Here is a 24,584-nt window from a genome sequence, read left to right as displayed (position 1 = left end):
TTCAGAATCCCAGATGCTGTCACATTTTTTAATACATCCCTAAGGCCATTATAAAATGCATGATATCTAGAAGGCTCCACCAAATAGCCAAGCAAAGTTGTCTAGGTAGCTTCCAGAAACACTAACAGAAATGCAAGGGCAAATGTAGTCATCAATTAAAAATCAACCCAGAATTCATTCTGTCTGAAAGGACAGAGAGAGTTAAAGCAAGGTATATGTGAGAAATGGAAAGAAAATTTACATCTCTTTTGAAGCATGAAAAAAATGATTCCCCAAATTTCCAAAACTATCTTCTCATTGTCAGACCAAACATGGTATTGTTAGCGGCACGAATGCTTTCATTTGACCCACACAGTGGGATCAGGATTGTTTACCTTCTGATTTTCATCAGAATGAAATTCTTTTCTGGAGGCAAAAGACAAAGACCTATTTCTATCTCAGAATTATTGTGACCTTTGGGGGTAAATCCAGGCCAATATTCACTTATCCAGTTAGTCAGGCAACCCAGCAGTGACAGGATGCTACATTTGAAGAGCATGTCTCTGTCCTCCCTCCTCCCCTCTCCCAAAAGCAGTCACACAAATTATCTGATAAAATAATTGGATGAAAAATATGAGCAAGGAATCTAGGCAAATATATATATACACACATACACACACACACACACACACATACATATACCCAGTGGCCAGACTGACCATGTTCCAATGTAGCTATTTATAGAAGACTGATAATGTCATACTTTGCATAAAGGGATAATCTATGCCCTCAAGTATCAAGAGAATTCACGTTGGTCTAACAGTGTTGAAAAGTAACACTGAGACCTCGTATATGGGAAGCTGGTGCTCAACCACTGTGCCACATCAGCTCCCCTGAGTTGGCTTTTTCATTTGTTTGCTTGTTGTTTGTTTTTTTTGTTTTTAGAAGGCCCTGGGAACAGAACCTGAGAGCTTCCCTTGTAGGAAGCAGGCGCTCAACCACTGAGCCACATCTTCTTCCCTGCTGGTTTTCTTTTTTCAGAGACCTTAGCTTAGCCCTTTCTATTGAACCACGTGGTTTATGAATGTACAGGTATACATGTTCATGTGTGTTTATTGTTCTATTTCCCCTCCCTCCAACACACACCCACACAAATATAAGTTTGGCAAGGACAGGCATCTCCATCTGTTAACTGAGGTACCCCCCAAAATCCAGAACAGGGGCTGGTGGCACATAGAAAGAAATAGGAAATCAACAAGTATTTGTTAAACAAACGAATAAATGACTCTGGGCTCAGAAAAACTCTGGTCCGGAATCCCAACTCGGTCTGGACTGGCTGCACGACCGTGGAGGGAAATAATCATCCTCTCGATTCCTGCATCGGTATATCGGGGAACTTAATACCAGTGAGGATCAAGCGAGCCTGTGTAGGTCAAGAACTGAGAATCACACATGAACACAGTAAGCTTTCAGTGACCATTAGCTGCCACCGCTATTCAATATGTTTTGGCTGAATTTTTGTATTTTTTGTAATAATACTGCCATTGCTGTTATTATTTCAAGATATGTTTTCCAAGGTGGTGATGGATTTGTGATGATGTGCTCTCTCAGGAAACCAGCTTTCCTCATATCCAAAAGTGCAGATCTAAGATGTGAAGAGGGACCCGAGGTCCTGAGCTAGCTCAGGGTCAAGCCCCACCCCTATGGCCTCCTCAGCGCCAATGAAACAACACACTGCACTTTGCAAAGGAGCTGTTAACAGTGCAAGTGCTACTGCCTCCGACCTGCTGAAGTAGAATAAACAGAACAATGAAATCACTGAGTAAGTGATGGCGAAGCCCAGAAACCGTAAAAGGCAGGGAAAGCAGCTCCTCTCGTCTGACTTGAACCCAGATTTGTTTATTTGGCTTAACTGGAGTCAAAGCTAATGGTTCCAATGGCTTTGAACCTCCCTCAACTCATTTTCCAGATTTCTACACACGGACGGTAACTTACACTAGATGAAAAGGATAAAGAGAAAGCACAGCCCTACATAAAATAATTTACCAGAACATACTAATCATTTAGATATTCACTTATGTTTACAGAAAGCTAAAACTGAAGAATAGAATGGTAACCTTTTTTTGGAAGCAAAATCCAAGTCTGTTTAAAGGCAGCAGGGAGCAGGATTGAAAGCTAAGATGATCAGCCTGGGTATCCACTAACGACTTAGACCAAGAAAATACTCTGGAAATACCCATTTTTGCTATATACATGCTCCTCATCTAGGGGGTAAAGTGGGGATTTCAGGACTAATTGAATTAGAAGGGGAGATGGTCATGAGTGAGGAAAACAGAGGTGAAATGTGGAGATGGATGACAAAAAAAAAAGTGGGAGGGTGTTTGTTGATTTCATGCCAATAATTGTCTTAACTTCCCTATTTACTATACTAGAGAAATGAAATGAATGACTTCATGCGCAAGGGGTAATTAATGACAAATAGTGACAATAAGGAATTTCTCTCATCTTAGGGAAGAAAGAGTGGTTGAGTTGCAGGGACTTGAGCAAAGTCACAGTAGGTAACTTGGAGCTGAAACCTCAGTTCAGTGCTCTGTCCTTGACACCAGAACTTTCTAAACTTTAACGTGCACATGAATCTCCAGGAAAGCTTGTTAAAGGATTCGACAGATCCAGGAGGAACCCAAGTTCTGCTCTTCTGACAAGGTCCCAGGTGAGCACTGATGCTGTGGGTCCTTGGACCACCCTAAGCTGGAAGCCTCTACCTCACTGCACCTGCAAAGGTGAACCTTATTAATAGTTGTCTTTTTTTTAACAGGAAAGGTATTTTCCAGGAGTAGGAGAAGGTGAGATTACCAATGAAATAATAAAGTAGTTGAAAAATTCTAATAGTTCAACAATATTTGTAATATTTTAAGCGACATTTACATGGTGTTGTCAACTGCAATTAGTAAGTAAAATATACATAAACATTGATATTTAAAGTCTGCACAAACACTAATGTTTTATAATTGACCAATCATGCACTGCATTCTATTGATATGAAATAAGTTCTCCCTTACGTTTGAAATATACCATGTACCTAAATCGCACTGAATCTTTAAAAAGGTCTTCATTCTCAATCTCCGTTGATACTACAGATACTATGTCTTAGGAATGCTTTCACTTTCTTTGAAATTTGACATTTCAGATGAGAGAGATGGCACTGACGCAACAAATCCCAACAGGCATATTTGCACAAATTTTACATCCCAATAACTCAACAAAACAAAGTTGGCCATACCAAATTACATCTTTTTATAATCCTACTTAAGAGGGCCCACAGTGCAACTGGGGGAGAAAAGAATAAAAAGGCCATGTTATTCTATGTTTCTATTTGTCCTTGTCTATCACAAAAGAATCTGGGTGCATTGGAAGAGAGTTGATTAAAAACTTAAAACAATGCATCCCTGCAGCCAAAACTCACAGTTAACTCCCAAAGCTTGCTATTGGACCCTTCAAATCAGCTGCGTACAAGAGGTTTTTCCTATAAAAAGTCCACAGTGTATCTAAATCTGATCCCAGTAAAATTTCACTTCAGCCCAAGTGAAAATGCAGAGGTAGCATTTACGGATAACAGCTGGAGAACATTAGTTCCCTGTCTCTCCTTTTCTCTCCCAAGGGTTGAAAATTCTGCTGTTCAGACAGGAAGTCGTCATATACCACACACTGTACAATCTGAGAATGCTGGGATAGAAGAACAAGTTGATGGAGGTTAGGAGCGTGGAGGGGGGTTTTTCAAGAACCCACAGCAGGGACTCACTCCATGGACCTGTCACTTTCGCCAGCCCATAGTGTTCAAGTAGCCTGTTTTATGCACACCGGAATTGGCAAACACACAGTTCAGTCACTGAAAGCTATTTTTAATAACTCAGAGTAAGAAAGCTTCATCTTTCATTTTTCCAAACTTTTAAGCATTAACTTTAAGAAGTTTGGGGGAGTAGCCAAGATTCTCCAATAATTTTTTTTTTTTTGGCATACTTTCACAGTTGCTATCTAAAAAGGCATCCCTGAATATATTTTTAAAATGAAATTGTAAACAAAAACAAAACCCTCATGTAACTGCCCCGGGATAAGGAAATTGACCCTCTCCAAACAGCCCACCGGGTGTATATACATATATACACATCCACACATATATGTGGAATTCAAAACATGACGATCTGCAAAAGAATGGCTGAAACAAAAGGTTCTTGTGGATAGCGTTTTTAGGTTCCGTTTCTGCACTGATTTTGCATGGCTGCTGAAAAATGAACACAAACCCAGGGAGAGACACCCACATTCTGTGGCCACAGCTAAAAGTTTTGAACAGGGAGCTAGGGCTTCCCCTAGCACCAGAGGCTGAAGAGCAATTCTGCATTCCTACCCGTTTGCAGGCGCTGCACTCCCCCCTCCCCACCCCATACCCCCCCACCCCTGGTCTGAAACCGCCCGTTCTTTGGGGGTGGGCAGTAAAACTGAGCCTGCCTCTTGCACTCCGGTCAAGTTCACCAGAGACAAATTTTTCTGTCTTTGAACTGCAAAACACCAAACCCTTTGCCCTCTGACCATCAGGGCATGCTGCTAATCAATTGGGTTACAACAGGACGGTGCTAAGCAGTGCGGGAGGAGGGACCCTGGGCAAGCCAACCCACACATCCGTCATGCTTTCAGAAGTAGGTGGAGTTTAAAGTTTCCCCCAACTTCCAAGTTCCCACTTGACAGGCAATATTTCTGAGCACTATCCAGCTCCACGTACCAGATGGTCCTCTGCCCATCTAAAGCCGGAGAGCGCCAAGACAAAGCGGCCAGCTCAGGGCGCTCGCCTCGCAGGGCGGCGCGGGGCTCAGCCTCACCCAGCTGTCAGCCGCGGTGCAGCGAGCGGAGAACGGAAACTAAACCTCTCCTTCCAGAAGTTTTTCCTGCTACCAGCGAGTCCAGCGGACTGGAGCACAAAGGCCTGGGAAAGTTTCCACCGAGTTATTTTTCCAAAGCGTCTCCTACCAACTGCCAATCCATCACCCGAAACCCACATGCCCAAGGCAGGGAAGTTGAGGCACAAGGAGTGTGACAGAGCTGCAACCTGAGCAGCCCCCACAGACAACCTGGGGAGGGGGGTAGTTTCAAGAGCTTCCCCTCCCCCCCCCCAGTGGGAATGCGTCCTCGGGCGGGGTTCCCGACCCCCTCGCTGATCACTCAGTGCCCAAGGGGAAGGGGACGGCCCGAGCCAGGGGCCAAGTGGGGGTGCGCCCGGGGCAGGGTGCGAACACCCTCCTCCCCGGAGGCGCGGGCAGGGGGGAGGGGGCGCGCGATGCGGGTGTCCGAGGCGGGCGGCCACTCACCCTCGCTGCCGTACTGCTTGCCATTGTTCGCGCCCATCCTGCCGCCGTCATGCCCGCCGGCCCCCGGGACACGCCATCGCTGGGGCGCCCGGGCCGCGCGCTGCGCCCGAGGAAAGCCCGGCCCGCGGGGCCGTCAGCCGCGCAGAGCCCGCGCCGCTGGGCCGAGCTGCGGGCGGGGGCGGCCCCCGCACCGCGGAGGGAGGGGGCGATCCGCCCGGTCCGCGCACCCCTGCCGGCTCGGGGCGGGGCCGGGGGACAGTCGCCGCGCTCAGAAGCCGCGCTCGGGCCGGCCGGGCGCTGCACCGCCCAGAGTCTGCGCCCCGGGGCCGCCCAGGGGCTCGCCGCGCCGCCACCGCCGGGTCCCCATCCGCCCCGCCGCGATCCCCCACCCCCGCCCCCTGCGGTGGCCGCGGAGCGCGCGGGCGCCCCCCGCGCTCGGCCGCCTCCTCCGCGCGCTCGCCCGGCTGCCCCTCGGGAAGGGCGCGGCGGCCACTTGTTGCGGGTGCCCGGAGCGCGCGGAGACTCGCGGCCCGGCGCGGCTCGCCCGCGGGCCGGACTTTTGTTCGCGCCAGGCGCCTCCTCCCGCCGCCCGGCGTCAATCACAGCTGGAGCCGCGGGAGGCGGCCGGCCCGGGCTGCGCGGCCTTTTAAAGCGGCAGCGCGCCTTTTCGGGGCCGCCCGCTCCGGCCCCGCCGCGGCGCGGGGGCTGCGGGCGGCGGGCGCAGCTGCGGGTGGGGGGCAGGAGCGCGTGGCTGCTTCTCTTTCCAGTGTTGTGCCTGTACTGGCGAGGCCCCCGGGTTGCAAGATGAGCTTCCTGGCGTCTGTCATCCTTGGGTTTGCCTGCTGCTGTGCCATGGGTTAGGTGTGTGGGCATTTAAAATAGACACGCGGCCGGGCCTGATGGTGCGGGACACCTTTCATCTATGTGTATATTCTCCTGTAGCTCCTCGCGTTGGGGGACTGAGGCGGGGCTGGAGGGGAGAACTTTTGCGGGAAAAGTAGCAGGGAGTCACCGCCGAGCCAAAGACAGCTGCCCTCCCGCCCCGGTGAAGGAGGTTTCCTGGCTCAGAACGTTAAAACAGCTTCCGAGCCAGGAAGTGTGCTTCACTCTAGGTTTTATGACTTTTTTTTCCCCTTGTGGTTGGTGTTATCTTTCGTTTTCATATACAACAAACTATTGGGGAGATACTTTTACGGCACTTCTTGAGCCTTAAAAGGGCCCTTTGGTGTTGCCTCAGTTAAATAGATAAAGGAAATTCTTAATGTTTCATTCCCTTTCCATGTAAATGCCCAGCAATTTCCACCATTGCGTCTTAATAAAGATCCTGGCTTTCACCGTGCAAATTTATTTGTAGGGAGGCAGGCACATGACACACTTTCTCCTTACAATTACGTTTTAGGTGCCTCAGATTAACTTACGTTTATGCAATGATATATATACATGTATGTAATAAAGTTTATAATGTATTTAAATGAATAGAGGAGCAGGGTTTTTTGTGATTAGGTATTTCTTAAGAGGCTTGCAATAACATGCAGAAATTACTAATATTTCACTTCTTATAAATTCTGTTGAGGTAATTTCCTTTAATTTGGTACAATTTTCTTTCTTAAAGAAAAGATAAACATGATGTTTCAAAATTTTAAAATCCAGATTTATTGTGCAAGAGACATCATGTATTGAAGGAAAAATCATAAACTGATATACTTTAAAGGGAGGGATTAGATAGTTTTGCATGGTACTTATAACATTTATTTAGTCCCAATTGAAAAAGATGAAGGACTGTACTTTAATTATTCATCTTTTCAGATCTACAATCCAGCACACTGCTGGGCCAATAATATGTGCTTCACAAACTTTGAGTTGAATTAAAAATCTGTGTTATGGAACCAAAATAAAAGAAATAGAAGTAAAAAAAATTTGGAAGAGTAAATGGACTTTCAGAGACTTGACCTGAAAGCATGAACCCAGTCTGGAAGTGAACTAGTATTGTTCCTGAATTTTGTCTAGATTCTTGACTATGCTGCAGAAATGAATTTCAAGAGGAGGTGGGGTGAGTTAGGCCAGTAATTTATTCAGATAAGGAGGGAAGAGAAATGGGAGAAAATAACAGATCGTGGGTCCCAGGTGGAGAGGAAGGGGCTGAAGGCTGAAAAGTGATAAAGCGATCTGATTTACAGACTACAATTTCCCATTATAGATTATAAATGCCCAGGTTTTACTTCCATGTTGATACATGCAGGGGGGAAAACGGTGAGAGTGGTAAGCAAAAGGCAGGAACAGGGGTCCAAAGGCGAGAGAACTCAGGCCTTGTGCCTGCTTTTTGAAGTATTAGTTATTCCGCTCCTTTGCTAATGGCAGGGGAGAGTTCCAGCTGTTGGCGGTTTTGATTGATTACCCCACCCATCAGCCCCTTGGGAGGGGCCAATGATAAAATCCTTGGAGAATATCCAGAGGCTTCTCCTGACTTCCAGAGGAAATCTGGGAGGCAGTCTTCCAGCAGCCATCTTGTGGTTACTGATGTCCATGTGGACTTCTTCCTAGGTTCCAGATGCATCTATTGATTTCCTTCTTACTAGCTGACTTTATTATCTGCATTTCTTTGACAAGAAGTGGGTTTCTGCTAAACTGGCCCGTGTAGAGATTTTCCATCACCACATAGGGAACTTCCCTGTATCTGATCATTCTGGAGGCTTGATTGAAGCATTCAGAGAAAGAAAGCTGTCAGTAACATTTGATGTAGACTTGCCAACTTGCTTTTTAAAAAGCTTTTATCATCCTTATGTTCTCTATCCCTCTTCTGAGGTCTGCAAATCAGGAAACTGACAGGAGAAGAAACTGAGGCTCAAAGAGTTTAATTATCTAGATTCACCCAGGTGTTAAGTGGCAGATGAACTCAGGTTTTCAGATCCTCCACTCCCCATTCCCTTGCCTCTCTTGACATGGCCATTATTCAATTTGGACTCACTTTCCTCCCTTTTCAGTCGGGTCACCTTATTAGGTCTTTGATAGTAAAGTGAAGCTAATGGTGAAAAAGTAATCAACTACACTCATCTTTTTTTTAAATTAGGCTTTTTTTTTAAATTTTCAAGGCACTATTGCCTGCCATAATGGGGGATAGATATCATCCCAGTTCACCAGTGTATTCCAAAATATTCCGGTGTAAAACAAAATAGAAAAAAAAACGATATTTAACATCCTTCTGCTAATGAAAGTTCATATGAATGCATGTTGGCATAGTTATTGTAAAAGTATGAGAAAAAAAATCATCCATAAACTACTATCTATAGATAGCACTTTATCCATTGCTATTAAAAAGTATTCTCATTTGTATGCAACCGTGAGCTTCCACTGGGAGCTGTCAATTATGGTAGTCTGCTCCCTGGCCAATTGAGGGTTCAAAATCACCCTGCCTTAATTGAACAGCCCACATCTTTTCCAGACATGGGCATTGGTCCAGAAATAGTTGATTACTCAAGCAGGGCCAATCGGAGTCCTTCCCTGAACTTTTCCCTGGACATAGTAGGTAAAACTCTCATAGCTGATTTGTGGCATATTCCTCACTCTGAATAAAGCCTGCAGAAGGGGAAAAAACAACCCCAATATGCAGAGTAAAGCAGAGATTAGGAATAGGAGAGTAAGACATTTGTAGAGTTTTTCAAGTTCCAGCTCCACCAGACTCCTTTCCATGTGGGGCAATAAATGCTCTTTGATTCAAACAAATGATTTTGATTTTCAGTCACATGAGTCCTCAATAATCATGAAATGCCTCCAACTTAGATATTCTAAATGTTTATTCAAATAATACTACATAAAAAGAAATAATTTTACTTTCATTTCTTGGAAAATACAGTAGAAGACCTTTTCCCTTAGCCTCCCATTAAACACAACTAAAACACTGGGCTTTATATGTAAAATAAACATAAGAAGATTCTTGTAGGTGAAGAGAGAAAGGTAGTCCAGTTAGGGAGTTCAGCACTCAGGGAAGCACATGGTCTTTGTCTTTATGGGTTTTTTTGTTTTTTGTCTCATACATCCCAGACTTGGAGCTGAATAAGCTGGCCACCTTGAAACACCAACAAGAGCAGACCAAAAAAAAGTCAGAAAAAAGCCTCCTCTCTCTAACCAAAGGAAAGGAAAGGGGCAGCCTAGCAAGACAGAAAACATTTAGACAATTACCCATCTACTCCTGCCAAACACTACAAAGAACACTGCTGCCCCATCTAAACCCACACCAGAAAGACTGAGTGGGGATCCTAGACTTCCACTCGTGCAAAGCCCTAAAGAGCCTACCCTGCACAGGGGTTGTGTTGGAGAAGGCTGAGGAGGGAGCTGGAACTTTCAACCTGTATCGCCAATAAGGAGCCTCGCCACACCCACAGTGTTAATGGAAACTATGTGGGAAGCCTGGACTTCCACCTCCACCTGTCAGTATAGAAGTGCCTTTGCCTTCCTTTCCTCCGCTCTTCCAGACAACAAGTAGAGAGTCAGGATTTTCATCTTCATCCAGCCAGCCATAAAGAAGCCACCCCCACCAAGTGTCAATAGAGACCATATGGGAACTAGAACTCCCACCCCCTCCCAGCTGTAAGGAGGAACCCTCTCCTACCATTGAGTGTCAGTGGAGGCCAAGTAGGGGAGCTAAACTTCTATCTCTACCTGATTATAGCAAGGTGACACCCCTCCTTCCTTTGCTGGAGGGTTGTCAGAAAAGTCCAGTTAAAATGGAGAGTTTAAATCAGGTCCATAGCCTGATACTATAATACAAAAATGTCCAGGTTTCAATTTAAAAAACTACTCGTCATATCAAGAACAAGAAAGATTTCAAACTGGATTTTCTTTTTTAAAAAAAGAACATTAAAACATGCCAACACCAAAATGACACAGATGTTGGAATTATCTCACAAAAATGTAAAGCAGCATGGTTTTTAAAATACTTCAAAAAACAAATACAAACACACTTGTAAGAATAGAATATTGCCTCAGCAAAGAAATAGAAAATATGAAGAGCCAAATAGAAATTTTAGAACTGAAAAATACAATAACTGAAATGAAAAGCTTGTGATGCACTGAACAGCAAAAGAGAGGAGACAGGAAGAAATCCGTGAATTGGAAGATGGAACAGTCAGTTTTACCTGATCTGAAAAACAAGAGGGAGAGACTGAGAAAAAAAAAAAAACGGATAGAGCCTCAAGGATCTACGAGACTGTAATAAAAGTTCTAACATTTGTGTCATCAAAGTCCCAGAAGGAGAGGAGAAAGAGGGTGGAGCTGAAAAAATGCTTGAAGAAATAATGACTGAAAACTTCCCAAATTCTTCAAAAATTAAAATGGAGAACAGACTGGTGGATGCCCTGGATTAAGGAAGGTATGGGATTCTGGTTATAAAAAAAGCAACATGTGGGATCCCTGTGATGATGGAAATATTCTAGATCTTGACTATATCAATGTCAATAACTTGGTTGTAATCATGTAATACAGTTTTGCAATATGTTATCATTGGGAGAAATTTAGCAAAGGATACATGGGATCTCTATTATTTCTTACAAACACATATGAATCTACAAGTATCACAAAATGAAAGTTTAACTTAAAAACCAATTTCTCACCACAAGAAATACCTCTGCATATTCTTTCCGAGCTATCACTTACAATACCTCTCACTTCCTCTTCATCTGCACACATTCACATGGGATAGGATACCTGACGTCTAACTGTTTTATCTAACTGATGTCCAACTGTTAATCAGATTTCCATCTGGGTCTATTCAACACTGAGTGATTTAGAGTCAGGAAGCAGCCTTAAATAATGGTGCAGACCCCAAACCTTGAGCCTTGAGTTATCCAAATTAGCAGAAGAAACTGGCCCATTTCTAAATAACACCTATTGACTTTGTCCCCTGCCAACCTGATGCAAAAAGAAAAAAACTCAAGGTGAAAAAATATAAGTTTTAATTCTTTTTCACATTTACGTTTCTATTTTTTCCAGTGGCTAACTTAATGGCCCTTCAGCTGCTCTAATAAATATGTCAACACTCTGAGTAGTAAGAATGCTCCTTTCCAGTAGTTTTTTTTTTTAAATATTGTATTCAAAAGCCAATTTGATTTATGACATATTAAGACCCCATTTTCTCTGGGGGGAGAGCCACCATGGTTCAGGTTAATCCCCTGCACTTGGCGCTGCTGATGGACAGGCTGTCAGAGTGGCATGAATGGGCCTTAATCCTCAGAAGCCAATCAGTGCTAGCTGCTAGGCCTGTGAAGGAGCACATCATTAACCACCAGCTTCCTTGGGAATACTGTAGACAAAATAAACTCTCCCTTGAAGCCCATTTTAGGAAACATTCAAAGCTAGAATCCCTGCTTTAAAACAAAATACTTCAAATGATCATAAGAGTATTAGTTTCCAGAAGGAAAAATGAGCCAAACTGCTGTATGATGTGAGTCCCACTTTTAGTTTATTCATGTTTATTTTAACTTTCCCCCCTTTGTCTTTTTTTCATTTTTTTAAAGATTTATTATTTATTTATTTCTCTCCCCTTCCCCGCCCCTCCCACCCCAGTTGGCTGCTCTCTGTGTCCATTCGCTGTGTGTTCTTCTGTGTTCACTTGTATTCTTGTCAGCAGCACCAGGACTAAAGAGACCCACAGGTTCTGTGGTCATGGCAGATGGGGTTCACTGCCATGTCAGTTGCCTCTTCTTTGGAGCTGGTGTTTCTGCGTGATGGAGCTGGACTCAGATGGGATCTCTTTTCACAAGCTGTTCATGCTACTTTACTGGAATTGTATTTGGTGCTGGGGTTTAAGATATATCTAGGGGATTTGAATCTCTGGACTGACAATATGATAGCCAGGCCCTGAGCCTCAACAGACTTCAGCTCCTACACTCTGATTTAGTGGACTTACCCCACTCAGCTAACATGGAGTTGAAGAATGTCAACCACCACACCATGGAGCCAAGAGTGCCTACAACTGAAAGCAGGAGGACTGCATCCAGCATCCATGTGGAATCTAAGCCCCCTCTTGACATAGATGTGGAATGGACACAACCAAGCCAAGGTCCACAGGAAGGAGGAATACAGTAAGAATTAGAGTGGACTTAATGATATTCTATTCATGAACTATTGTGGTTAATAATCGAGAAAATGTGGCATTGGTGTGGAAAAAGTGGCCATGGTGGCTGCTGGGGGCAGGGAATGGGAGGAAGAGATGAGATGTGGAGGCATTTTCGGGACTTGGAGTTGTCCTGAGTGGTGCTGCAGGGACAAATGCCGGACATTCTATGTCCTCCCATGGCCCACTGGATGGAACGTGGGAGAGTGTGGGCTATGGTGTGGACCATAGGCCATGGGGTGCAGCGATGCCCAGAGATGTACTCACCAGATGCAATGGATGTGTCATGATGATGGCGGAGAGTGTTACTGTGGGGGGAGTGGTGAGGTGGGGGAGGTGGGGGTGAATGGGGACCTCATATTTTTTGAATGTAATATTTTTTTAAAAAATGAATAAATTGAGTAGAATTTGAAAAAAAAGAAAAGAATCTGTGTCTCTTTTTGTTCCGTCATCTTGCTGCATCAGCTCTCCGTGTGTGCGGTGCCACTCCTGGGCAGACTGCACTTTTTTCGCACAGGGTTGCTCCCCTTACAGGGCACACGCCTTGCATGTGGGGCTCTCCTACACGGGGACACCCCTGCATGGCATGGCACTCCTTGCACACATCAGCACTGCGCATGGGCCAGCACACCATATGGGTCAGGAGGCCCTGGGTTTGAACCCTGGACCTCCCATGTGGTAGGCGGAGACTCTATCCATTGAGCTAAATTCGCTTCCTACCCCCACCCCCCTTAGAAGAACACCAGGTTGCCTTAAAAAATTTATACTGCCTACTTATCTTTAGTTATTTTCATTTTTTAGCATATGATTAGATTTGCCCATTTTTTCCTGTAATTATAGCATAAACTGGCAACTCAGTTCTAGAATAATGTTTAAATGTATGCATTATCTTTAAAACGAAATGTAGTTTGTTAATCAATACATATTAATTATCAAAATATAAATTTGGGTTCTTGGCAAAACATATGTTAGTATCAGATAGAACATGAGAATGTAAATTATCCCCCCCACCCTGAGCATTGAGTATATTATTAATTGATCTATAGAGTTAGAAGAAAAGGAGAAAAAAAAAGAAAAAGGACATGGACTCACTTTATTTTATTATTGCCTCTGTTCTATTTGGAATTTTTAAATATTTTGTATGTCATATTTGGTGCTTTTGACTTTATGGGGAAGGGCTTCTAGCTTTAGTTTATGGAAGAGGATACTGAACCTCAGAAATGTCAAGTAACTTCTAAAATGATGCACAGCAAGATTGAAACAAAATTTCTCTTTGTAAATCCTCTGATATTTCACACTACTTGAAATCAGTATCATGTCATACATGCTTCCTTTGTTTTCATAGTGGACCAAATCCAACTTTTAGAAATGTTTGGTTTTTTTTTTTTTGCTTAAAGATTTATTTATTTATTTATTTATTTATTTATTTATTTCTCTCCCTCCCCCGCCTTGTCTGTTCTCTGTGTCTATTTGCTGCATCTTCTTTGTCTGCTTCTGTTGTTGTCAGCGGCACGGAAATTTGTGTTTCTTTTTGTTGCGTCATCTTTTTGTGTCAGTTCTCCGTGTGTGCGCCACCATTCCTGGGAAGGCTGCACTTTCTTTCACACTGGGCAGCTCTCCTTATGAGGTGCACTCCTTGCTCGTGGGACTCCCCCACGCGGGGACACCCCTGCGTGGCATAGCACTCCTTGCGCGCATCAGCACTGCGCATGGGCCAGCTCCACACGGGTCAGGGAGGCCCGGGGTTTGAACTGCGGACCTCCCATGTGGTAGATGGATGCCCTAACCACTGGACCAAGTCCGCCTCCTAGGGACGTTTTTAATTTCAGAGAGTAAATGCAACTTCTTTAGGCATTTGTGAAACTAATTTAGATTTTTAAACAAATATTCCTTCTATTACATATCATGAAACTTTGTATTTGACCAAATTTCATCATAGCCACAAATAAGTGACTTTAGATATTTGAATAAAGTAAATAGATAATAGAATAGGCACTTTCTATAGAAAGCTTGATTTCTCATCTCCTCACAAAAGTTCACTTCACAGCTCTGTGAAAACGAAGCAGTACTTTTCTCTAATTGAAGATCTTACAATAGTCACACACTCTGACAAACAGTTGAGTTGTATCTACCTTAAACACTTAATTCCACATTTCTTTGTCACTGGCCCTTTATGAGGCAACTATCTGGGATCATGGAGTAAGTCACCCAAGACCTCACAATTAGCCCAAACCAGCATCACACAGTTCATTTATTTATCTCAGAGTATGGTAGCATTTGTTCAGAATCTTAACATACTTTACTTGGTTTTTAGAACAACAGAAAATTAGAGCAATACATTAGGAAGAGGATTGCTCTAGGTCTTTGAGAAGCTGCAAAAAGTTACAGCTTGTTGCCTAATACGGAGGGAGAAAATTTTTTTAAAAAGTCTAAAAGATACAAAAACAGAATAAGATAAAACAGAAACAAGAAACAAACAAAAAACCCAAGGAAACATAACCATGGGGTATTTACTTAGTTGAATTAATGTTAGCTCTCGCAATGTATAATCCCCTCAAATTTAGTGACCTGGCTTAATACAATAGAAATCTATTTCCTGCTCTTAAAAGACTCCAAGTGCCTATAATTAGTCAATTGGAGGTTATCTCCATAAGGTGATTCAGGGAACCAGGCTTTTTCCACCTTGTAGACTTACCAACCATGCCGTCACTCACACAAAGCTGGCAGAAGACCCAAAGAGCAAGCGGAAAGTCATACTATGTTACCTGGTCTTGCATTCCACTATATTGTTTTTTTTTTAAGATTTATTTTTTACTTATTTCTCTCCCCTTCCCCCGCCCCCCAGTTGTCTGCTCTCTGTGTCCATTCGCTGTGTTGTGTGTTCTTCTGTGTCCACTTGTATTCTTGTCAGCAGCACCAGAAATCTGTGCCTCTTTTTGTTGCATCACCTTGCTGCATCAGTTCTCCGTGTGTGCAGCACCACTCCTGGGAAGGCTCCACTTTTTTTGCACGTGGCAGCTCTCCTTATGGGGCGCACTTCTTGCATGTGGGGGTCCCCTACGCAAGGGACACCCCTGTATGGCAGGGAACTCCTTGCACGCATCAGCACTGAGCATGGGCCAGCTTCACCACACGGGTCAAGAGGCCCTGGGTTTGAACCCTGGACCTACCATGTGGTAGGTGGACACCCTATCAGTTGAGTCACATCTGCTTCCCACATTCCACTGTTGAGAACAAGTTAGACTGGCCATGTCTGGTTTTAAGGGAGCCTGGGAAACATGTCTCTGGCTAACTTTCTGCCTCAAAACAATGACCACCTTGTAGGAGGGTGAGCACTTATATTGGTGGAGACATATGAAGCTTAACCTTTGTTCAGAGACTCTGAAGATATTACTTTATTTTTAAGCGATTAATGCACATAACTTATGTGTCAGACACTGTTGGGTGACAGATACCACAAACATTTTCCCTTTCTTTCTTCTACCTTGTAGGTCAGAAAAGCTTTCCTGGTTACCCATGTGACAAAGCCCTGGCCAGTGAAATGTAGAAATGTGAACAAAACTCACCAGGGATGCCTGGGATGGATTTTGGCATTGAAATTAAGTTTAGAGATAGCTCTACCACTGTTCCTTTTCTTTTCTTCCTATCCTCAATGTCGTTGCTGCTTTAAACTGTGGTGACCATCTTGTCAGCTTGCAGGAAAGGCCAGGGAATTGTAATGTTGGCAGCCTAGAGCCCTGAACTGAGCTGCTGAAATAACGCCAGCACCCCCCTACCTCCAGGCTCCTTACGAGGGAAGAAGAAAAACTATTTTTAAGCAACTGTCATCTGGCTTTTCTGTTATTTAAAGTTCACCACACACCTAAGAGAAACATATCGTGTTCAGTTATCTTCCCTTTAAGAGGGAAGAAAAAATTAACAGTATATTATAATATTTCCATTCATAAAGGCTAAATTATTTTTACATATGTTGATGCTTAAATAGGAAATCTTAAATTATGTACAGAATGCATCTACACAAAATAGCCAATTCACAATTTTACTGGCCCCTTAAAATGCCACTCTACTCACTTTCCGTCATATTCAAATGTATTTATACCATTGTACTACACTTATACCATTGTATATATGACTACTACACTTTATTCAACATGAAGAAACAGTATTTTCAATGTCTTTATCAAGACTCAGTCTGTAGATTAAGTCAAAATCTCAAGTCACATAGGAAAGATGTAAAATAATGTAAGGTATATAACAGCACATTTTCTTCTTACCCAGGATGATATAAAACTTTCCTGGAATTCAGTGTGACTTTCTTCAATTAAAAATAATTTTAGAAAGTTCACAATTGGTTTTAAGTGGAAGTGTGTGAATTTGCTTACTTCCAAAAATGAATTAATTCACTGATATAAAATGTTGCTACATATGTGTCACCTTGCTCTGAAGAACTCAAAGGACTTTACAGTATGTGGCCAACTACTTCCATTTCCAGCTGTTAGTGGGCTCCTGGGACATGATTGTGACTTCATACTTATGCTTTCAAGTAATGAAAACTGGAAGAAAAGTTCTTATAACTGGTAACTGCAGCTCAGCTGTACAAAGCTTGAGGACAAGTCCAGCACACACATCATAGTGCATTCATCAATTCAACAGGGCGCTAAACCCTGGAGATACAGTAGTGAATAAGATTAACATACTCCCTGCTTTTATGGAATTTGTATCATCATGGGTCGAGACAGATTATAACCAGGATCGTGTAAAAATAAATACTTTCCAAAAGTAAACATGTGATGAAAAAAAGTAAAGGAAAATAATTCTCTACAGGAGATGATTTTTGTGGCAATAGCTAGTTTGTCTGGATGATGGAGATTGTGCCTTAGTGCACGTGAAGTTTGTGCTGAGCTTGAACAATGAAAAGGATGTAACCAAGTGAAGATTTTTGGGGTAGATTAATCCAAGCAGGGGGATCAGTGAATATGAAGACTTACTAAGCCTGGCATATTCTAAGGCCAGAAAGAGGACCAGTGTATCAGTCAGCTATTGCTATAATAACATCACATAACAAATAATCCCCAATCTCAAGTGGCTTACAAAAACAAGCATTTTTATTTTTGTTTGCCTTTCTCATAGGTATGCAGCTCATTTTGGGGTTATTTGAATTCAGGCTTATGAGCAAGAAGGACTTGGGGCCAGAATTTAGGTCAGATTCAGGTTTCCCCTAGGAGCCTTGGCTGAAGGAGCTGGTGACCTAGAGTTTGCGCTTCTCAGTTAAAGCACTGAAAGAGGCCAAGGCAAACCACGAACACATATTTGAAGGCTTTCACATGCATCCATCTGCTAATATGCCACTGACAAAAGAAAGTCACATAGCCAAGGCCAACTTCAATTGGGAGTGGGGAGAAGGATGAGGTATGTTCTGTCCACTTTTACACATTCAAGGTCACGTGACAGAGGGAGGGCATGAAGAATTAAGAAAAATATTCCAATATATTGCAGCCAGCATGGACAAGATGTGGTAAATAAATGGAAGCTTTACAGGTTTGTAGGAGAAGTAGAAAAGCCAGGTTAGGTAGATTTTGTGAGCAAGATAATCATTTGGATTTTATCTAAATTATAATGCAAATCTAGAAGATTTTAAGGAATGAAATGATTTGATTTGATTGATATTCAAAAACAATCAGCTGGCTTTGTGTAGAGAACTGGCAGACCCTTAGAAGCCCGAAAACCTGGTAAAAGGTCTCTGCCTTAGAATACGAGAAAGAAATCATGACTACAATTAGCACAATAGTAGCAATAAAGTAGATAAAGCTGGTCAATTCAAAGTGTATTTTGGAGATGGATTCAACAAAACTCATCTGATTGTGTGTTTTATAAGCAAAAGAGAAAAATCAAAGATGAAGTCTAGTCTTTTGCTTGAGCAACAGGGATGGAGAAAGTTTGGGGGAGATGGTGGAGAAGCACTTTAGGGATGGTTGGCTGGAGGTGATTTTGGTGTCTAATTCTCTCTTGGACATGTTAAATTTGAGAGAGCAATTAGACACATAAGTTGAGATGTTAAATGGACAGTTGAGTTAATGAATCAGGTATCAGAGGAGAGGCTATCACTGGGTATACTGATTTGGGAGTTTTTAGCATATGAAAATATTTCATAACATGGGCCCAGATGAGAGTAACTAGAAGGAAAATGTAGGTCTTGAAGAGAGTCAAAGATGAACCCCTAAGTTATGTCAACCTGAAGCCATGTCTCACTGGAGAAGTAACAGGCAGAAGAGATTGAGAAGGAATTGGTGAAAAGGTAGCATGAAAATACAGGAGATTGTGGTGTTAGGAAAGCTAAGAGGAAAATGTTTCAGGGAAGAGAAGTGGTGCACTGTGGCAAAAGCTATTCAAATTCAATGAGCAGTTGATTGGATTTGGCAGGAGGCACTCACTGTGAGCTGCTGGGGACCAAGTTAAGTCATTATTTAGGATAGTGAGAAAAAAGGCTGGAGTGTGTTAAGGAGAAACAGGAGATATTAAAGCTGTCTCTTAGAACAAGTTTTGCTGGGATGGGGAATAGAGGAATGGGGCCATCACTAGAGAGACATGGTCAAAAGAAGATCACCAGTGGCATCCGTCAAACCTTGTGGATCTCTTCTCCCACCCTCCAGAAGTCCTCCAGGTCTGAAACCCACATCATCAGACAATAATGCCCACTACCTCCCCACCCTTGGTGGCCATTTGCAGGCCCCAGAGGTCACTCCTTCTGGTGTCTTGAAGATTTTAGTGCCTGGTCAGTTGTCTACTTTTCAGACTTATTGTTAACATGTTCAGTTATGTCAATATGCAAGTAGATGAGCCCTCTAACCCACTCACCTCTTAACTGCTTAATCTCCTCTACCAAGTGAGTATGTTTCTCACCCCACGTCAACCATTCATGCCCATCAACATCCCCAAGACCTTGTCATTGTCTATCACTTCATCCCACTGTAGCCTCAATTTCAAGATCACATTTCCAATAACTGCATCCTGTCTTTCTAGTTCACTTCCTCTGTTACCAAGATACAAATGGATTTTCCCAACATCATACCACTGAAATGGCTCTTATAATCATACCACTGAAATGGCTCTTATAATGCACCCCTCCCCAATTCTGGGTGGACCCATAGTCCAGTGATCTGACCAACTTTACGCTTTCCTTCACTGACCTTATATCCTTTCTTCCTCCTTACAAAGAGTAGTTTCTATCATCCATCATTAAAATCATTTTCAGCTTCTGTATCCCACTTCTGTATCATCGCATTTAACTGACAAAATCCCATCCTAGAAAATCAAATCTCTTTCTTTTTAAAGGCTGTACCTACTTCAGCTGAATGTGGCTGGGAAAATGCACACAACCATGTTGATCATGTCCACTAACCTGACACAGGCAATTTGAGTTGCCAAGCCTGACAGCATCTTCTATAACCTGGGTCATCTGGAGCTACACTCTTCCTTTGTACCTTTTCTGGACTTCTCCAAATGTAACCACTGCTTATTCTTAACCTCTGTGTGCTAGCCCTAATTCTATGTAACTACACTCCTGATTTGTCTTGTCCTTCTGTTGCCTAAGTTACTCTCTTCCTTCTTACTCTGAGATAACTCTGGTTATGCCGAGGGATAGAAGGTATGTAAGCAATATATATGCTTAAGGACAAACAATCAAATTGGATGGTGGTTGTGTTGATTTGATCACTGATTACATCTTCCCATTGACCTGCAAACTCCAAGGACCGAATTACCTCATGGATCTTCATTACACCTGCAAGTTTGAAAGAGTAAAGAAATTTCTCAGAAACCCCTTAAATTTGTAAAGGGTTTTGGGTTCCATAGAGCTGGAAGTCGCTGCCTCCATATTCCAGTGCTCCAGGAATTTATTCTTGGGCTCTTGGCTTGAATGTCCTGCCCAGTCACTTATGCATTCCTGGGCTTATCCATGTCAATTACTAAATCAGTTATTTAGCATGTATGTGATAATTTACCAAGCCCATTACTGAACCTCGTAGTTTAATTGATTGTATTTGTCCCCTCTACAGAAGCTCCCAAGCTTTGGCAGTTTGCCTACAGGAATTCTTTAGTTAAGTACTTTTATAGCATATACAAGGCAAGTTTGATTGAAAATCTCTTAATATCTTCAAATACCCTCAAGACCTGAAGACTGAGTGTAGCCAGGCGCTATTTTCGAACTGTAAAAACATTCCCATTTTCACATCAGTTCTGTTCCCACCCATCCCACCAACATTTGTTGCTATTTTCTCATATATGATACACTAAACATTTGCTTTCTGTAAACAAAATTTTAAAGCTCCAATAAATGTTTCTCTGTAGCCTGGCTCCAATGTAGCAGTAGGCTTCCAGTTCAGCAAGACTATAAAATAAAGAGTAAGTCTGGTGAACTAAAAAATTTGTTAAAAGGAGATACCACTTGCATTTTCTTCAGGGAATAGGTATTTCTAGCTTTACAGAAACACTATTTTCTATGACACAAAGAGATTTTGCTTTATGCCCTCCTATTTTTGCTCATGAACCTGTAACCTGAAGAACAAGAATAAAGCAGGTCAGAAGGACTTGAAGGGTGTTCCAGGTTGAATCATGTCCCCCAGAAGATATGCTGAACTCCTATAGAGTCTTTGCAGATGTGATCAAGACAAGATGAGGTCAAACTGAATTAGGGTGGGCCCTAATTAGATATGACTGGGGTCCCTATAAGAAGAAAAGAGACAGAAACTCAGAGGAAAAAAAGGCCATGAGAAGGTGGAGGCAGAGATTGGAGTGAGGCTGACCCAGGCTATGGAAGGCCGGGGGCAACCAGAAGCTGGAAGAGGCAAAGAAGGACCAGCCTAGAACCTGCAAAGGCAGCCTGACCCTGCCATCATCTTGATTTCAAACTTGTAGTTTCCAGAACTCTAGAACAAAGTCCCCTTGTTTTAAGCCACCCAGTTCATGGTATTTCATTATGGCAGACCTAGGAAACAGAGGGGGTAAAGAATTGGTGCTATTAGGAAAGAAGCACTTCTATGGGTTCTATTTTTCTCTATTAATACTGTTTAGATTAGTAAACATTGTCGATCACAACCAAAGAGCAACTCTCTCTTTTCCCTTGGCCTCACTCCTACCTGCTAATACACATTGTAGCAGTTTGATATGGTTAAGAATTCCAAAAATAGATATTGGATTATGTTTGTAATCTGGTCCATACCTGGGCATGATCAGGTTACGATGAGGACTTTTGACTGGGCCACATCATTAGAGTGTTGAGTCCCAACCCCTTTAGTGGGTGGGGACTCACAGATAGAAGTTACAGCAAAGGACAGAATTGAGGTTGAGGGTTTTTGATGTTGGAGTTTGACGCTGAAGCCTTAAGCTGGAGCCCCAGGAAGTAAGCTCACAGCAGAAAGAGAAGCAAGCCCCAGGATGAAGCAAGCTCTGGGAAGAGAGGAACCCTGAACCCAGAGAGAGGCAAGACCCTGGAAAAGAGGAATGCTGGAAGCCTGAACCCTCACAGATGTCGGCAGTCATCTTGCTCCAACATGTGAAAATAGACTTTGGTGAGAGAAGTAACTTATGCTTTACGGGCTTGTATCTGTAAGCCCCTACCCCGAATAAATACCCTTTATAAAAACCAATCAATTTGTGGTATTTCGCATCAGCACCCCTTTGGCTGACTAATACACATACGAACTCACAAATTTTTTATTGTTGAAGAATTTCTACTTATCTTTAAAGGAACGACTCCATTACTTTCTACCTCCCTCTCCCACCCAATTACTTACTTCTCTTCTCACATTATATTTACTACATATTACTACTTATCATTTTACTTCATTGTTGACAGATATTTATTCTATGCACTGAGATTCTCAAGGGCAAAGACCAGGTTTTTTCTTTGATATTCAGTGCATTATATTCAAAATACAATAAATGATGAATAAGCTGGCAACAGACTGAGTAAAGGAAGTAGATTTTGTTCCCTAATGAAGAGTAAAAGAAATTGAATTGATTAAGGAGAAAATAGGAATCAAGATATAATGGATAGCTAAAGCAATTTGATTTGAGGCAAAGGGAAAATACTATATTAATTCTTTCCTACTAAGGTATTTTTGTGTTCCCCTGAATGTAAAGAGACTCAGTTGCCAAAATGCAAAACATCAACATTATAACTTCTTTCTGGGAAGATCCTATCTCATAAGGGTCTTGATTTTCACCCAGACAAGTGGAAGAAACTGTGATACAAGCCGAGAGGACTTAGGTGGAGTCATTTCTCTTTGTTCTCGGGAAGTAAAGCCATCACTGGGATCCACAATGGCACTGTCAGCGTTAAAAGGGAGGAAAAGGAAGGGGTAAGGTGGAACTGAAGCAGTTTCTCCATGGTAGAACAGCCATGCGGTAGTCCTTGAGGAAGGGGGGTTACCACCATCCCAGAGGGCAGGAGTGGACTAGTGCTGAAAGTCCAGATGACGACCTGGCCACCGACACACACTGGCTTTTAGCATTGGCTTTCAACAATAGATGAGAAGTGAAACCTGTCTGTTTTAGTTAGATAAATGCTGCTGGGAGCAATCTACCAGAAATGGGGTGAGTTTTATAATGGGAATTATAAAAGCTTACAGTTCTGAAGCAGTGAAAGTGTCCACATCACGGCATCATCTAAAGATGCTTTCTCTCTTAGCTCAGTTGCGGGTGATTAGGCACATGGCAGGGCATAATGGTGGCTCTGCCAGTCTCTGCCTTCTCCTCCAGGCTTACTTGCTCCTTGAGCTCAGCTGTGGGTATCAGGCACATGGCTCACCTCTCCGTTCTCCTCCAGGCCTCATCTTTTTCAGCTTCTCAGGGGCCTCTTTCTGTGCCTCTGTGCTGTGCTGACTCCAGCCTCTGGCCTTCCATGATCTCTCTCTCAGCCTCTCAGGGACTTTCTGTCTCTGCTGTTTCTTTCTGTCTTTGGCATTTTAGTCTGTTTATAAAGGACTCCAGTAAAAGAGTTAAGACCTACCCTGTGTCTCGCAATCTAATCAAAGGCCCTTAACTGAAGCAATCTAACAAAATTTTACATCTATAATGGGTGTACATGCACAGGAATGGGTTTGCTTTAAGAACGGGATTTTTCAGGGTTTACGAGAGACTCATACTAACACAAGAAGAATTAGAGCCACTCATAGGAAATAGCTGGAGAACAGCTTAAAGATGTTTGGACCGTGCCCCACCAGGAGGGATATAAGTTCTCTAAGGTTCAAGGGGGAAAGAGATAAAAGACTGGATAGAAGCACTTTTTTCCCAAAGGGGGCTCTACAGTACATGATCCAGGAAGGCATGCCATGAATAAGGCTTCCTGGGTCAAGCAAGCACAGCAAAAACTGCACAGAGCTGCCTTTGCAGCTCTGTAGTCAGTTTGAATCGATCTAAATAGTTTCTCACTCTCAGGGGATAACTTATGAAAATAAACATGGTATCTAATCCTAATTTAACTATTGATTCTCCAGCTGAACAAGGAAGATGTACCTTACTTGGACCCTAGGTTTTTCCCCCAATTGGCCCAGGTCATCTTCTGTTTTCTCTGAAATGGCTTTCTTGAGTCCCTAGGAGACAGCTAGCTCCTAGCCCATGGAAGGAAATTCCCTTCTGAACCCACTGACTCAGACTATCCATTTTGGTTTGAATTGAATCCCCAAAAAAGACATGCTCAAGCCTTAACCCCTGATCCTGTGAATGTGACCTTATTTGGAAATAAGATCTTTGATGATCGTATTAGTTAAAATGAGGCCAAACCAGATTAGGGTGTGGCCTAATCCAATATAAGTAAAGGAGAGCTGGATACAGACTCAAAGAGAGTAATAGAGGAGACCACCACAGGAAGATGGTGACAAGAGGGAAGGCCATGCGGAGATGGAGGCAAAGAAGCATCTACGAGCCCAGGAATGGCTAGAATTGCAAGTCAATGGAACTGAAAAAAGCAAGGAAGGATTCTGTCCTGCAAGCTTCAGGTGGAGCATGGCCTTGCTGAGATCTTGATTTCAGACTCCCATCCTGTAGAACTATAAGACAATAAATTTTTAAGACAATAAATTATTAAGCCATTTTAAGCCACCATAGTTTGTGGTACTTTTTTTTTTTTTTTTTGTCTTTAT

At 42.8% G+C, this 24,584-nt stretch overlaps 1 protein-coding gene across 1 annotated transcript in view; it reads right to left on the bottom strand.

The window, feature by feature from the left end:
• FBXL7 (F-box and leucine rich repeat protein 7) overlaps positions 1–5,695 on the bottom strand; it is a 420,297-nt gene extending 414,602 nt beyond the window's left edge. The window contains exon 1 of the mRNA XM_012523463.4: positions 5,337–5,695. Within this exon, the coding sequence (XP_012378917.1) occupies positions 5,337–5,373 (37 nt within the window). The 5' untranslated portion in view covers positions 5,374–5,695. The remainder of the gene's footprint in view (positions 1–5,336) is intronic.
• Positions 5,696–24,584: the final 18,889 nt, after the last annotated feature.

This window comes from Dasypus novemcinctus, chromosome 2 (assembly GCF_030445035.2).
Source record: "Dasypus novemcinctus isolate mDasNov1 chromosome 2, mDasNov1.1.hap2, whole genome shotgun sequence".
Taxonomy (NCBI): Eukaryota; Metazoa; Chordata; class Mammalia; order Cingulata; family Dasypodidae; genus Dasypus; species Dasypus novemcinctus.
Note: the sequence above shows the minus strand (reverse complement) of the source record. Positions and strands in the feature narration are given on the sequence as shown.